A 16,292-nucleotide genomic window follows, 5' to 3' on the forward strand; every position below is an offset into this window, starting at 1 on the left:
CAGCATGTAGCTACCAAAAAGCTTGAGGAAAGGCAAAGGCAATCCAACAGGCTTACCATGCAAGGAATCCAGCAGCTCTTTCACAACATCCTTATGTCCAAAATAGGCAGCCACCACAGCTGCGTTGTCATCGTTAGGTTCTGTTGGTAACACCACTAAGGCTTCCTTCAGTAAATACCTCACTGCCTGCAGATCTCCATATGCTGCTGCAATACCTAAAAGCTGACACTGGTAAAGAAAATACAGCAAAAGAAACTCTCTGTAAAGGGAGTGGGTAGAGAAGGAGAGCACTTCCAGAGCTACCTATTACTTTCTGTCCAAGCAAATGCATACTCACTGTTATGGTGGTTAACTGAGACTGCCATAAAGACTACTAGCCATTATAATCATTAATTATCCTAGTTTGTTCCTTTTTTGTTTTAAAGGCTTTTTTTATGGCTTTACCAAGGCATGGAATGGTGAGTGCAAACACATTTTTCATGGGCCAAGAGAAAAGGCACTTACAAAGCTCTGCTATGAGATGTAGTATCTCCTGTTTTGGAGATGGTCAATATGCCTGGACTTGGCACAAAGGTACTTTCCCAAACACCAAGATAAACTCTGTGCAAAAAGCAGGCTCAGAATGAGGGCTTTAAAGGCAGAGGCTGGTGCAAAGGATCTATTTCCAAACACAAGCAGCAAAATCTTCCCAGGGGACCATTAACCATCTTTGCACTAATGGGGGAATACATTTTTTGCTAAGTCTATAAACTGCTTCCTTTTAATGGGGAAAGATGTATTTCCCTGTTTTAGTGACCACAGCACCAGCACCCCTGCTCACGAAGCCTCCTGTTCCTACATATGCTGGTTTTCTTTCTGATCAGCATTTTCAAGGGCAAATATCACTACTGAATATTGCTTCTGTGTTTCTGAAGTGCCCCACACAACCACTGATGTCTGGGACACTTCAGCACCAGTAGAATGTATCCAGAACTGAATGTATTTTCTGCATGAGAAATGATGGAAGACAACAGCTTGGCATTTTTGGTTTCTCTCCAAATAAAATTTGAGAGAGAGCAGTAACCTAATCCTACCTTTTCCACTTGCAGTGCAGTCTCCTCACACGACAACTTAATCAACTCTTGGGCCTTACTAGTGTCTCCAGCTTTGTAAGCATCCTGAATGCTTTCCGTCACAGGTGTCTGAATTATGGAAACTTCACCAGCTGTGGACTGTTTGCCACCCATGTCCACAGTTCCTGCAGCAAAATTAGAGAAGAGGGGTCAGGAAGAAGAACCTGTTCATGACAAATGGACAGCTGCAATGTCAGTGCAGCCTGACACCAAAAAAAGGAGGTGAATTATGTTCAGTGGAATATTTACTGTACACAATTAAAAGAAGAGGCAGAGAACTGAACACCCAGTTGCCTGATAAAGTGATAACATGTTGAAGTCCTTTCAAACAGGGACATGAAACTAAAAGGGACAGTGAGTTCCCCAATTGGTCCCAGAGGTGGTTTCCACAGGACAGTGTGGGAGCTCAGCTCTGCACAAACCTGCCACACGACCTCCTGTGCCAGCAGCCAGGGAACACACGGACTTACACTACACTGGCACTTGTGGTACTTCTGGAGATGCAAAGAGTCTGCATGACCTGCAAAGCAGTTCTGGGATTATTAGCCTTGCTTTAGCCACACTTCACCTCCCGACAGCAGCCTAACTGTACTTCTCCAGCACCTTCAACCAAAGCTTTATACACTTCAATGAATGTAAAAGAAAATGGGAATATTTTTACTGTGTGAAATAAGTGTAAAAAGATATGCAGGATGCCCAGTGTTACCCTGATCAATCTTGGAGAATCTCCTTTGTTTTAAAATACCCTTAGGAGCCAGAAGAGCTTTTACATGTCAAAGATTAAAAACTGCAAGGCATTAAGAGAAGAGGCTTGTGGTGAGTGGCTAACAAAGAGGCAGCCATGAAGTCTCACATGCCCCCATCTACCATGACTGGGAAAGCTGCAGGAAAGCCACTGAATTAGGACTAAGATGCTCAGGTCCACTCCTGAACAACATGCAAGACAGAGAAAAGAAGCACTTTTCACTTGAAAAGAAGCTGTTTCATATTTTTTTTCCCCCTGCTAATCATCATTGATTATTATTGCTTATTTGCAACTTATTGAATAAAGCCCTTAAACACACAGATTTTCACCTATGTTAAGAAGGATTTCCTTTGAAATAGACACGTCATGCAGAGTCTTGTCTAGCAGAGCCTGAAAAAAAGAGTTATTTTGGACCAATCTGCAGCTGTCGATAAATATCTTTGAATAAAGCAGTCTGAATCACCAGTAGAGTCTCACCAACACTTCTCATCAATTATTTAAATGAAGCTCAAATCACTCAGACATTGGAGATGGCTCCAGAGATTCGTGCCACTAAAACTGAGCTCACAACAATAACCTTTCTCAGATGATGCAGAACACGTGAAGGACAAGCAGCAGAAATCAAAGCAGATGAACATGGTGTTAAATTACTGCATAAGAAACAGCATCTCTGAGTTCTTGCTAAGTGCAGTGCCTTCATAATTCTGTATTTTTAGGAGGTACATGGGAAAATAATCAAACCAGTATTTTGTCCAGTCTTTTAGAGCAGACCACACACCTATAAGGGATCTCTAAGAATACTGCATATGATTTAATTCTCTTTTTAATTGACACCAAAGGTAGGAATGCAAATGATTCTTAGGCAAGTAACTGTTTAAAGGTTGCTAGAAGAGAGAACTTCAAAGCAAAATAGTTCTCCAGTCTCACAAATTCAGAACTAGTGTAAGAAAAATCAAGAAGTAGAGATTCAAGCAAACACTGCAGTTACTGGAACATGCAGCTTCCCACACTCGGTGCCCTGTGATGAAATCCTGAACCTAGAGAGAAGCACTGAAATTCCCCTTGGAGGAAAAAATGTCTCACATTGGAGATACAAAACAGCTGGAAAGCTGTGCAGGAAGTGCTGCAAATTGGGGCAGATAGAGCACAGCAACTTTAATCTGGTTCCTAAAACAACACTGAAAGGAGGGACAAATTTTACTTCCTTCCAGCCTCAATCCTGATTTTAGGGACTATCATTCAAGACCCACATCTGCAGCCATACAACATGTAAAGTCACATCCTTTCTATCAAAGTACTGAGCAGGGTCTTCTTTCTTTCTTCTTAAATCATGGCCAGGGAAGGCAAAGGGATGAGTATCTCAGGTCAGAGAATTCATTCGGGATCTGGCAGCTCCTAGTGTCAATTCCCTATCGATTAGAGAGGTCTACAGTCAGCCTCTCATGAACCTTGCACACCAGAGCTCTCCTCACAGGACCATTTTTCACCTCTCCTACTGGTATTACACCCCTGTGCAGTGAGGACTACCAAATCAGTTGGCCAGGGAGCATAGGAGGACCACAATGTTGTAACTGAGGGAAGGAGGAACTCCACAAGCTAGACCTTCATCCCCAGACCGCTTCTGCGTTTTACCAAACGACTACTTCACAAAACTACTTGGCTAATGTGTCATGCTTCCTCTTACATTTTTGGCCCCCTCAAAATTTCTTAAGCCCTTTGAAGTGTAATGGTTTAGTTAGAACCACTGCTACCATCCCCACTGTTTGGAGACGTGAGCTGGCCACCAACCATTGCAATCTGCTCACGTGTGACAAGACTTCTGGCCTCTCCTGGAATGGGAAAGTCAGAAATGTGTGGCTTCATGGAATTTACGTGTTCCTAGAGTTAGCTGACTGTTTAATCAGAGTCTTCCAGATATTAACTTTGGTCCTTAAACTCAATTTCAGTCTTGTCTTAGGCAAATTTTTATTGATCTAACCAAAACTGCCCATTTTTGAACAGTTGAACATCCCCTGAGTAGAAAACAATGAAAATCTCATTGAACATAAGAAATCTGGGCAGTTCTGCTGTTTGAAACCAATAATATATTTAAATACTCTTGGTAGACAGATAATGCTGCTCATTACCCAAGTTTCTTATGTGACTTGTCATTAAAACTTCTGTGATTGTGTTCTACAGAGTAAACTGACCTCTTGCCTAACGCTGGAGGAAAAAAGCTGCTGAAACTGAACTAATTACGGGCCTGAAAAGAGCAAAACTGGTGAGATACCGAGGGATAAAAAAGCTTGCTCTCAACCTATAGCTGTTCTCACATGATTCTGTCAAAGTTAACTTGAGCTTTCAAAGGTTAAATGAGAGAAGGTGAGCCATCTAATCCTAAGTTCCCAAAAACACCACAGAAGCCCAGCAGTTGCAAAGCTAAGCATCTTGCCAGCCAAATTACCCGATTCACAGAAGGCTTCCTGTTGACTTAAGAAATTGGAGATTGACTTCTAAAATAAAATAGAAAATAAGAAGCTTTTATAAGCTTAATTTATACTCACCAGTAGGGGAAAAAAAAGAGGAAAATTACATTCTACTGCCTAAAGACAAGATAGATGCATGACTGAACTATCATCAGCCCTGGCATTCATGTAGGCTGGGAATAAAGCTTTGCCAATACATGCAGCAGTCATTTGTAGCAAAAATCTGGGCTGAAATCCAAAGAAATTCTGCCTATGGTTTTAGCCTTACAAATCTCATACTCTTTACTTGAGCTCTTTGTGGCTTTCAAAATAGGGTCACCTCACTTGCATCGAGCCTTGAACAACGTGATGGGAGAGTAATACTGGAGCTGAATAATGTTGGATCTCTATTTTTGGACTTGTTCTTGCAACATGCTTGAGGGTTTAAGCCTGGATCTAAGAAAGTGCTTTTAATTCTTAGATTGCACAGATTTAGGAACTGGCTTCTGCACCTTGCACAACAGAATCTGCATTACTGTTTGACAATGCACACTGCTATGTGCAATACAGCACAGCAAGTTAAGATATTCTAGCAGTACTTGTTGGATATTCCTCTAACAAAACAGTACTATAAACTCCAGCAGCTCTCAGACACCCATTCACAGACTCCTCTAAAACCACTGTTGCAAATCAGCACCTCTCTTCTGAGCTTGCAGATAAATGAAGTCTGTTTGACCTGAGGTGATGTCCTGTGGGTTCATTTCTCTCTCATGTCTGAATGCCAATGAAAATCAGGCCATGGGGTTTACTCCCTATCATTCAGCCCCCTATCTCTGCATCTTAGTAGTTTAACTTATCTATGGCTTCTTTTCTTGACTTGATTTCTAATCAAGGACTGTGAGCAAACCAATAGCTGCTTGTAAAAGGAAAACAGGAGGCATCTGCTGATGTTGAAAATGCATCCTTTATCCATTCCTCACACACCAGCCTGTGTCAAACTACTAACTTTAGAAATATGTCCCACTTTTGATTTCAAGGATTTATAGTTTGGAAGCAGCCTTTAAGCTTCCCTGTGCAGTAACAGCCTTTTACAAAAGCTAAGGGCGAGACTAATTTTATTCCAAAGGAAACAGCAATTATCAATAAAAATAGCAGTGATATTTTATTGCCATTCAAAGGTTACACAAGTACAAATTTTAAAGTGCAACAGATTGCTGCCCCAGCTCAAAGACACAAACCACAAATAAGTCTTATTAATAATAAGGAGTACGATGAGTATTTCAGAGATACATATAGTTAGTGCCAGTCTCAGGCCTTGTTAACAGCAAGTAGGAAAAATATCTGACATTTCTAAACAGACAGTATGGCATTTTAGCAAAAAGCTGAGGGTCTGTAGGTCAATGCTGTGAATCAGCAAATGGCTGCATAACCAAACAGGACACCGTATAATTATTATCTTTCTATCCCAAATCACTGCATTCCTGTCTCTGACACATAATCTCACTATTATCTTTCTATCCCAAATCACTGCATTCCTGTCTCTGACACATAATCTCACTGAATGTTTAAGTACTACATGAGTCCCTTTGACAAAGCAAGGAGTTCTCAGGCAGCTAACTAGGATATCTTTATTTAGCAGAGAAAGACATAAATGAGATGCTTACAATAGGATAAAACAGGGCAAGAAGCTAACTTACTCCAAACCAGGACTATAATAACACTTTAAAACTGCTACTGACCTTGTCATAATGTGTGTAGGTATTTCCAGAGACAGGAGCAAACCAAGGTGATGACTTTAACACACCATCCCATCCAGCGATGCTCAATTAAGTCATTAATTCCTTGGTCTGTGAGCCGGCCACCTCTGCTTCAGCACGAGCAGCTCGTATGGCAGCCACTGGATGTAATGTCTTTTGGCTGGCTGGCTGCTTCTTTGTCTGAATTAACTACTACATTTTAGCCTTGACAGTGATTTTCATCTCCATGTCCCATTACAGTGAAATCCAAGCCTCTGGTTCAGAGAGGATCTGAGGATGGGGGGTGGGCAGGGAGGCTGCTTCTGTGGGCTCAGCTCAGACATTAATTCCTCAACAGCACCAGATGGCTACAGCTAACCTTTACCAGCTTGATCTGTGCCATTTTGACTTCTGAGTGCTGCCACAGAGCAAACAAAAAATATGGGATGGAGATGAGGGTTAAATTATGCTGAATATTTAAAGCCAATCCCCTCAAACACCTGAAAGCTCACGAGCGTCGCTGAACATTTTTCAATACTACTCCACAGAAGCTCTGGCAGAGCTTGGTTTGCAAAAAGAACAGCAAGCCACGTTATTTCTGAGCCTCTGTAACACACTCATGTGTCTTCTGTTGCTTTGAAAAACTTCAGATTAATAAACTCAACAGCAGCCAACAGGAGGCCTCTGGTGATTTCTAAGGATGATGGATTTGTCCTGCATTGCACTCTCCACTTGGATGGGGAAGAAAACATTTTCAATCCTATAGAAATCCCTGACATATTGAAGAATAATTCCCACCCCAACCCAGGAGGAAAAATCCAAAAGTGTGGGTTCTTTAATTAAAAAATAAATAAATTTAACTGTCAGCCCAAGTCAGTCAAAATGATTCATGAAACAAAGATACCTTTGGTACTCCTCTAATTAGCTGACACTTCAAAACAGGGTTTCATTTGTTAAAAAAGTTAAAAGATTTATATTATTCATTTCATTCATTCATTTCTTAAACAATAGTCAGGGACCACGGTCTGTCCCCAGGAGGGAGGTTGTTCCCTCCATCTGCCCACGTGCCTTCAGTCCATATGGCCCCACAGCCAGGACTTGGCCCAGTATCACTCAAAGGAAGGTCCTGCAGCAAGAACCCTGGGATCTATTGCACCTTGTGCTCAGATTTAGGCAAAATACATACGGCTCAAGCCATTCTGCTACAAAACTGTCTCCAGCAAGACTCAAAACTGGACAGAATCACTTAGAAACTCCACTGTGAGGTAACAAGGATGGAAAGTTATGGCAAATAACGTTTTCCTTTTTGATCTGGTGCCCAGTGACAGGACGAGGGGTCACAGGAACACAAAAAGTTCCACTGCAACAACAAGGAGAAATTCCTTTGGTGCTGAGGTGAGGGAGGCCTGGCCCAGGCTGCACAGGGAGAGTGTGGAGGCTCCTTCTCGGGAGGTTTCCAAACCCACCTGGACAAGTTCCTGTGCCCCCTGAGCGAGGGGAACCTGCTTTAGCAGGGGGCTGGGCTGGAGGAGCTCTGCAGGGCCCTTCACACCCCCACCATTCTGGGATTCTGTGAAATCCACCAAGAGATAAGAGGATAGTTTATCTGGCAGATTCAGCATCCTCACTGGAAGGACCACGCCAGAACTGGGCCATGTCCCTCTGACCCTGATTAGTATCTCTTTACAACAAGTGAGACGTGCCAGCTTCTCAGGACACTGGGAACCCTCCACACACTTTTCTGCCTGTTTTTTTTTGTGGTTGCATTTCACCCAAACATCCATTATTTTAGTTAATGAAAGGAGCAGCTCTACACTAAAATCTGCCTGCCAAGGCAGTGGAAAAGATGATGTATTGAGTACAAAAGACACCAACATTTATAATACAGCTTATAATCAATGCTCATTGTAACTCTACAAAAGACCAGACCTGAAACACAGAAGAATGCTCCAAAGACAAAAATCCTGTATTGAGGGGACCTTTTTCACTATTATTACATAATCTGGAATGATGTTTAACTTGTTGATGTGCCAGTACCATGCATGCAAAGTGCTGATCTGCATTCAACATTTTCCAGCAAGCATACAGCACCTTGGAAAGGACATGCTGACAATTTTAGGTACAGCTGTGCAAAGTGACCAATTATCACCAGAGCCATTGGAAATGTTCTATTTAGAAGCATTCTTAACCTGCAAGGGGAAAAAGAAAAGCATTTGCTAATGCAAACTTGAAAGGAAAATATTAAGTCTTGGATGGAAAAACACACTGGGCTGCTGCCTTTTTAACGGGCTCCAGAACTGAGTTACAAAAACCAGATGCCTCCAAAGGCTTTAGCTCCACACTTACACAATGCTTTCTCCATCATCCAGGATAATAGGGGGAAAGGGGACAGAAAAGCTTCAAATACCATTAACACTGATACTCAGCAGTCATCAGTGGGCAGTATCACAGATGCCTGAATGGCTGTGTGAAGCTGTCTGTCTGCCTGCCAGAGCCAGCACTGAGTTAGTGCTGAGAAGCTCTGCCAGTGCTGAGCAGGCTCATGCATTTGTGTGTGTGCCTCCCAGATCTCTGGGATTCTGGAAATTATTTGTATTGGCCAAGAAGCTAAGATGAAACCTAGCTGGTTATTCTTTGCTGAAGGACAAAAGAGCCTACATAAAGCCATTACAAGGCAAGGTCAGAGGGAGCACAGAGAATTACACACTGGAATATGGCTGTCGGAGCAAACCCATCATGTCAGTGTGCAAATCACACTGGAAAGCATGAGATAGCTTCAGGGTCACTGATGATACCTGTAGCTATCCACAGAAAAGGAACATGGGCTACTGCATGTGACTGCCTGGGACGTGGCTCTTCACTTGCACTCTGCAAAAGAAAAGCTCTGCCTTAGACATGATGCTCCCCACTGGATGTTTTCTAAGTGCACACACCACTTCCACTGCCCTGGGCTATACCTGATGGAAGACGGGCAGCAGGATCATGATTCTCAGCAGAGTCAGAGCAGAGGCAGCCATCGGCACCATGCTGAGTACCCCTTCCTCCCACCTGGACTCCAGGGGCTGCAGACAGCCTCTTGTGTCATGATAAACCATGCACAAATCCCTGCCCAGTCATGCATACTGGCACAGAAGGCTCTCAGTGCTTCACATCCACCTTTACTTTCACCCTCTCTGCTTATAAAGCTTCCTTAGCTGCAATGGGTAACACCACGACAATCTCCACATCTTGAACAAATGGCAGCAGCTGACAGCAAACACAAGACTGCTGCCTCCTCCTGTTTCTCTCCTCCAGATCTATGATGGTTTTACTCTCTCCCCTGAGTTGGGCCTGAGCAGCTTCATGGGCACATAGTTATCTCTTTCAAACTCTAGGAGCACTCAGAGCATCATTTCTCAGTGGTCATATTGCCTCAGGAAGGCACCATCATCCCTGGCAGACACAGTACTAGCCTTTGGGCAGGGCAGGAATGGGGTAAGGATGAGCTCTGGGAAGCACTGGGCAAAGGCTGGCTCTCACATAGATGGGGACACTCTGCATCCTTCCCCTCTTCGGGGTGCAAAGGATCAACCACTAGACCATTTCCCTAAGTGCAACATCCACCAAAGGAAAGAGACTGAGATCCATGAGAGTTCCAAATGGCCCAAGAGCCAATTGCTGTATTGAAAATACAAATGACTCAGCTCTAAGTGAAAGTTTCTATTTTTGTGTTTTGGCCTCAGTGATTTGGTTCCAGTCCTACAGCTTGAATCATTCAGAAATATGCTTTTGCATGCAAGGCCAGCTCTGCCACTCTTGCTTTCCAAATTTTAAATTGGAAGATATACATCAAGCCTGCAGAAGTATGACTCTGCTTTTGGATTTTCTTCATGTTCATTTCCAGGCACGACTGGAAAGAGAGGCCTATTAAATGATGAAAGGTGTCTCTAGTGAGACCATCCTTGTCCAACTGAATCAAACATTATAGCTACAAAACCAAACCAAGATTGGATTTCATCTGAAACTCCATAAAAGAAAAACTTCATGGATAACTTTGGTTTCTTTTGAAACTTTTCCTTTTCCCCTAATGCTTGAGCTTTCATCAGAGGGGGAAAACTCCATGCCTCAATGTTTCTTCTCTTTCAAAGAAACAATTTGCTCTACACTCTTCTAGAGCAAATTAGGGATGCACCAAGTCATGGCCAGTTCCCTTCTGCTAGCTCCAACTTACACATAAAGTGTCTTCTGAAAGAAGCAAAGCCTTTTAGCCTCAGCTATGAGAGACTACATTGGGAAGAGTGCAAGGAGAATCTCCCCCTGCGTGTGAGGAGTGGACAGGCCCAAGGTCTCTGCACACGTCTCTTCTGAGTCCAACACTGGCTCCATCAAAGGTCTGAACTGAGAAAAGCAGCTCCTAAGCTCATGTTTCACTTTAATAACATATGTAAACAGGCTCCTAAATGGAAAACGCACTTACAATGCTCCAACTGCTGGTCAAAAATAACAGCAAAGCAGCAGCCAACATCTGTCTCTCCAGCCCCAGGAAACTCCACAGCTGCTACTGAAGAAGAGAAGCCTCAATGGGGCTTTCAAAGAAAGCTGATGAAAGAGAAGGATGAAGCTCATAGCTGCTCCATTGGGTCCCCCTGGGACACAGCAACAAGCCCAACTCTCCATCCCTCCATCACATGGCTGGAGCCCTGGGTAGCTGCTGTCACCTGCATGGCCACTGGTGCCCCTTTGCTCTTCCCCAAGGAGCACAACAGGTCTCTTACAGATCCTGGACATAAGAAGACCTTGGAAAGACTGGCCAGAGACGAGGTAAAAAAGGGAAAGCAACATTAAAAAGATGCATAAAATACCTTTCATGACTCCCATTTATCATCTTCAAGGAAGATTAACAGAATCTGGAAGAGGTGGAGAAGACGAATCGAAGAGAGGGAGAATCTAATTACAAGACTACAGATGAAAAGAGCTTGGCTTGTGGAGCCTGGAAAAATGAAAGCTGTATGGGGATGGGAGTATTGTCTATAAATACATCCAGAGAGAGACGTGGGGAAAGAAGAGCTATTTATGTACAGGGTATGAATACATTTTGGCTGCCAATTAGAAGAAAGTTAAAAATGTTGGAGAAATGAGGCTTTGGAGCAATCTTCTAGAACAAACAGAAGCAACCCACAAGACAATTAGTTTGAAACAGGCCTTGCATGAGGTTTGGGAGTGTGACACCAGGACACTGATCCACATACTCCAGTCCTACAGCCTACATTCCCATGCTACACGTGTGCACAAGTTAACCCGGCTATCAAGCACTAACAGTCATTACAACTGAGAAGACAATACCTTCACAGGCTACCTGGAGGGAAATCTGTAGAAAGAGAGAATATCTTTCATTAAACAAACTGATAGAACTAGAAGAAAGTAGACTCATGTAAGAGATGAAGCCTCTCAGAAGGTTTGAGGGGGTAAATGCTCCATGCAGCAAAACTCAAGCTCAGTAAATGTTAGCCACAGTTCAATGTGCTTCTTTAACTGCATCTGCTAATCTAATAAAATACCTTATTCTTTGCTAACCTCACTTCTCATTTATCACCAAGACAACAACAATTCTAGTTTAGATAAAAGTGTTGCATGCAGTGGAGAAGAAAATGCAATCAAGACATTGGATATGGTTGGCATCGAGAGAGCTGAATGGTCTATTTGGCAACAGCAGAAGAGCATCAGAGGAAAGAGATGAATATGATAGTCTGGAAAAGAAAACAAATCAAACCAGTGGAGAAAGTGAGGCTCCACTCCAGCGTCTGCTGAACTTAACGTGAGCACTTCCACCAGCTTCCACAGGAGCAGGAGCAGATCCTCCAACATGTTGCTTTCTGGGACACGGTATCTCAGAGGGATGATTACCTTAACAGCTGTGTCTGGAGAAGAAGAGAACCTCTGCTGTTGGCCAAGATAGCGTTGGTCTTGAATCAGGCTGCACAGTGATGTGCTGCCAAAACTTTAATGGGGACTACCAAAAAAGCATCAAACCTTCCCTCAGTTGTTGTAAAACCTACAGGCAGCAGATGTGCCTGCATTTTCAGAGAGGGAGAATGGGGAGGTATTTCCCTTTTGCCTTCCCGATGCCTGGGAATATCAGGATTCATTTCAGAGAAGAGAGGGCAAGGACTCTGCCTGGCAGGATGCTTGGTTCCAACAAAGGTACACGCTGTGAACTCACTGCAGCCCACAGCATTGGTGGTTGTTCCATGGTAGAGACAGCAAAACCAGGCAAGGCACATTTCATCCCCTTCCCATCACCTATAATGAACTCTGATCCACTGCATTTGAGAAGCTGGCACAATCCATGCAAGTGACTTTGATTTGATAGCTTTTACTCCCACCTTGCCATCATGTAAAAGGTTCAAGGTGCAAAACATCAGGGAATGGTGACCATGATTAGAAGCCTACTTAAGGACCTAGACTTTTTTTGTTTTTCAAGCTACATTTGAGATCTGAAAAAGGATCTTGTCTATTAGTGTTTCCAAAAAAAAAAACCCTTCTTGTTTGATGCAAAAATAAAAGCATTTTCAAAGGCTCTTTGATGTGCAAGACAGAAAGACATGCAGGCATATTCTGGAGGAGGTCTTGTCTTCAGCAATTACCACCACTCTTTTTGAACCTTACTCCCCAGACAGAACTTTTATGTGAAGTAGATAATCAAACTGCAGAGTGTATCAGCTCTAAACTTCGTGGCTTTTCAATTAAGCAGCAATAACCTCTAGTCAAAATACTCCTTAGCCAAGATGGGAATAAAACAAATAAACTCGAAACCAACTAACTACAGGTGAAGCAATTCCAAAGGCATACATGCTTTTAAAAGAGTTTTTTGAGCTCTTCTTGAGTAGCCATGCCCATTTTCCAAGAGACATTCTGATTGTTAAAACAAGCAGTGATGTAATTTCCACAGCGACCACAAACATACCAAGAATACTTGAGCTAAATTTATCCAGACTTTTTGTTTGAATCACTGCTTTGGTTCGTTATTTTTCCATGATTTTCAACTATGCACAGAAAAGGACTTGTGGATGGCCTGGGATTGAGCTTTTCACAGCAGTATCTGAAATGCCATTGCTTTAGAGGCACGTATTGGTTATTTGAAATGAAATTAGGCTGCTCTCCCAGCTCCCAAGCCCAGGTCCCGGCCCCTTTCACCCTTCGCCTTCATCCTGTCCTTCCTGTAGCAGACTGACCCTCTCCCTCACCCCTGGGTGATACAACACAGCGTTTGTGACTGACAAGTTCCTGAAGCTCACCATAGCTCTGACACCATCCTCAACCAGAGAGGGAGAATCAAAAAAAAGAGAGGACCTGCACCAGATTTCCCAGTGCTCTGTGCAATTTCCTGGCAGAGCCCAAGCCCTGCCTGCCTGGAGCAACACATCCCACAAGTAGCTGTGGTGGGATCCTGAGCTCGGGCTCAGGAAAGCTTCACCAGCACCTACAGGTGGCCCTGCAAAAAACACAGAATCATAGAATCTTAAGGGTTGGAAAAGACCTCAAAAGCTCATCCAGTACAACCCCTCTGCCAGAGCAGGGCCACCTAGAGTAGGTCACACAGGAACCATCCAGGTGGGTTGGAATGTCTCCAGAGAAGGAGACTCCACAACCCATCTGGGACTGGCTTTCACCCTCTCTTCTAGCATGCACAGGGTGACTAATTCTTATACTAGGAGGGACTGCAAACACTGCAGTCTTAACTCCTCAGATTTTACTGCATGAGCTCTTCTCATGTCCAACAGGAATCTTTTTCAACTGTCATATTTCAGTGAAGTCTGAATATGTCTTTGCTGACCCTGTTTGAGACACTCAGTCTCACTGAGTTTGACAGCATGTAGCTGTACATATTTTAAGGGCTGGCTGTAATTTCTGAAAGCACACTTTGTTGTTGTTTTTAAACCTGAAACTGCCAACCCCCAGAGCCTCTCTGACTGTAGGAGGTCTTTCTGTAGGTCAAGGGCCTTTCCTAATACTTAACTTCTTTTGTTAAGTCCCCCCCCTCTAAGGAAGAGCAAGGCACAAATTCAAAACATGGACACACTTCTGTTGTGCAACTATCAGCAGCTTACATAAAAGGACTGCTGCTGTGGTGATACATAATCATGCAAATCAGCAATTGCTGACCCACTAATGAGCACATAGACTTGGTTTAAGGAAAGGAATTAAGTAACAGCCTCACTTGATGTAAAATCTGAAACAACCTATTAAGAGACTGACTTCACCTATACAGCAGACTAGGAGCTGAACTGTATAAAATCCATCCCCCACACTCTCATCTGCAATGCAAACATTTTCTCCTAGTTTGCTGCATTCTACCAAGCAGAGCCCTGGCAGCCCGTTTATTGATCTGAGAAATGAAAACCAAACAAACTGCAGCCTTAATGCTGTAAGGATCCCTGAAGATCTGATCCCAAGGCTGTTATGTCAGTGCAAAGACTAATGGGTTTTGGATAAGGCCCCCATAGGCTTTGGAGAGGATAAAAAGAAAATAAATTCATAGCACTTTCTATAATGCAAGCATAAAATTACCTGCAACATTGCTGACAAAACAATAAATCAATTATGGGCTGAGTTGGTGTGAACACTATCAATTGCTTTTTCCCACTGAAACAGATGACAAGGGTTTTCTATGCCCACAGTGTCAGCCCTCACCTGAGAGCTACCTTATCATCACACACTAGTAATGTTGTTAAAAAGTCCCTGTGTACAGGTTCTAAGGGCAAAGGATTTTCTTTACTACTTTATCACCTTATCTTTGCTTTTCTTCTAGGCTTCTTGATAGAGCTATCATAAGTTACATTTTAATACACCACAAATACAAACATTTTAACTTGTAGGTGGAAAAATAAAGCTGTATAGCAGCAGATAATGCCAGGCCCAGCTCAGATAAAGAGCCATGTTTTACTCCTGTCTGTAAATCAAGCTGCCTGTCAGGCTGACTCTGCTCAATTAGCTGCACAAGGTCTGCACCATATCGCTGGCACTACCAGCAGCTCTGTCCTCCTTGCTGCAGCCCTCAAGTTCAAAAGCAGTCTGTCTTCGATGATGTTTATCAAGAAAAAGGTGGTCCTGCCATTCCTAAGGTCTAAGTGCTCCTTTGTATCTCCTTGATTCCAGAGGGATGCAGCACCCACAAACCAACCTCTTATTTTGCACAGACACAAGAAGGTGATTTTAGAAGCAAATAGTTCTTCTGGATGCCTCTGTTTCAAAACACAAGAGACACCTTCTAAGGACAAGTCTGAAGAGAAGCACTCAGTATCCAGACTGAAAATCAGTTCAGAGTGTTTTAAATCGTGCACCTAATTGTGAACACTCTGCCATTCATTGCCCTTTTCAGAACTTCAGGCTGGGTTTGGTGAGATGCTGCAATGCCACAGCCTGCACAGGAGAGTCAGCTTAACCACATGCAGCTCTGCTGCAGACCAGCCTTCCGCAGTAGCTTTTGGTCCCATGTGAGATTGCACCACTTCTGTATGAAGTGTGTATTTAAATATGTTTAAAAATACAAGCCTATTGCTGCTTTACTAGTGTACTTCCTATTCCTGCCCAGCATTTCCTACTTCTCCTTCTGCAGGGCATTATGCAGTAAGCCTAACTCATAAAAGACACCTGGTTTATATTTTGCCTTTATTTTTTCTCTTTTGCTTGTAGGAATACTTTCAATTTGCTGTTTGGACTCAAATTAACTCATAGCTTAATAAGCAGGAAGAAAACCAGAAAACCTTCAAAGCTCATTTAGTCTGATTATACAGAACTTCAAGCAACCAACACATTTGAGAGCACTCTAGCACTCTCAGATCACCTCCCAGATGCTCTCCTTGTCCTTCTCGCTGCCATGCTGCTCGTAGCAGGCTCAGGGTAATGTTACTACAGGGTAATGTGTGGATGGAAAAGGCAGGAGAGAGTACGAGTACTCTCTGTCCCCATTACACAGCACAATGTGCCACAGGCAGGGCTAAGTCAATGGGCCCCAAGACCTAGCTGCTGGCCCTAGCCCCATGGCACAGCTGATGTAAAGATTTTAAAGTTTACATGATGAATTCATGAGGAACAAAGTTGATATCAGTGGTGCTACCAACACTGGCTTTCCCTTCCTCCTCTATTCAGCAGGAAGGATTTATAAGCAAAGATCTTCACGCTACCAACTGCAAGTTCCTGCCCTTCACCTTGAAGGCAATAAAATCAACTGTGCAGAGCTATGAGCAAAGGTCAGCAAAGATCTCACCTGGAGGCC

At 43.2% G+C, this 16,292-nt stretch overlaps 1 protein-coding gene across 1 annotated transcript in view; it reads right to left on the reverse strand.

Annotated features, from left to right (window-relative positions):
- LRRK1 (leucine rich repeat kinase 1) overlaps positions 1–16,292 on the reverse strand; it is an 82,183-nt gene that overhangs the window by 58,508 nt on the left and 7,383 nt on the right. Inside the window, exons 3-4 of the mRNA XM_062000178.1 lie at positions 1,074–1,237; positions 57–228 (exon numbers count right to left, since the gene is read on the reverse strand). Of these exons, the coding sequence (XP_061856162.1) occupies positions 57–228; positions 1,074–1,237 (336 nt within the window). The remainder of the gene's footprint in view (positions 1–56; positions 229–1,073; positions 1,238–16,292) is intronic.

This window comes from Colius striatus, chromosome 7, assembly GCF_028858725.1.
Source record: "Colius striatus isolate bColStr4 chromosome 7, bColStr4.1.hap1, whole genome shotgun sequence".
Classification (NCBI taxonomy): Eukaryota; Metazoa; Chordata; class Aves; order Coliiformes; family Coliidae; genus Colius; species Colius striatus.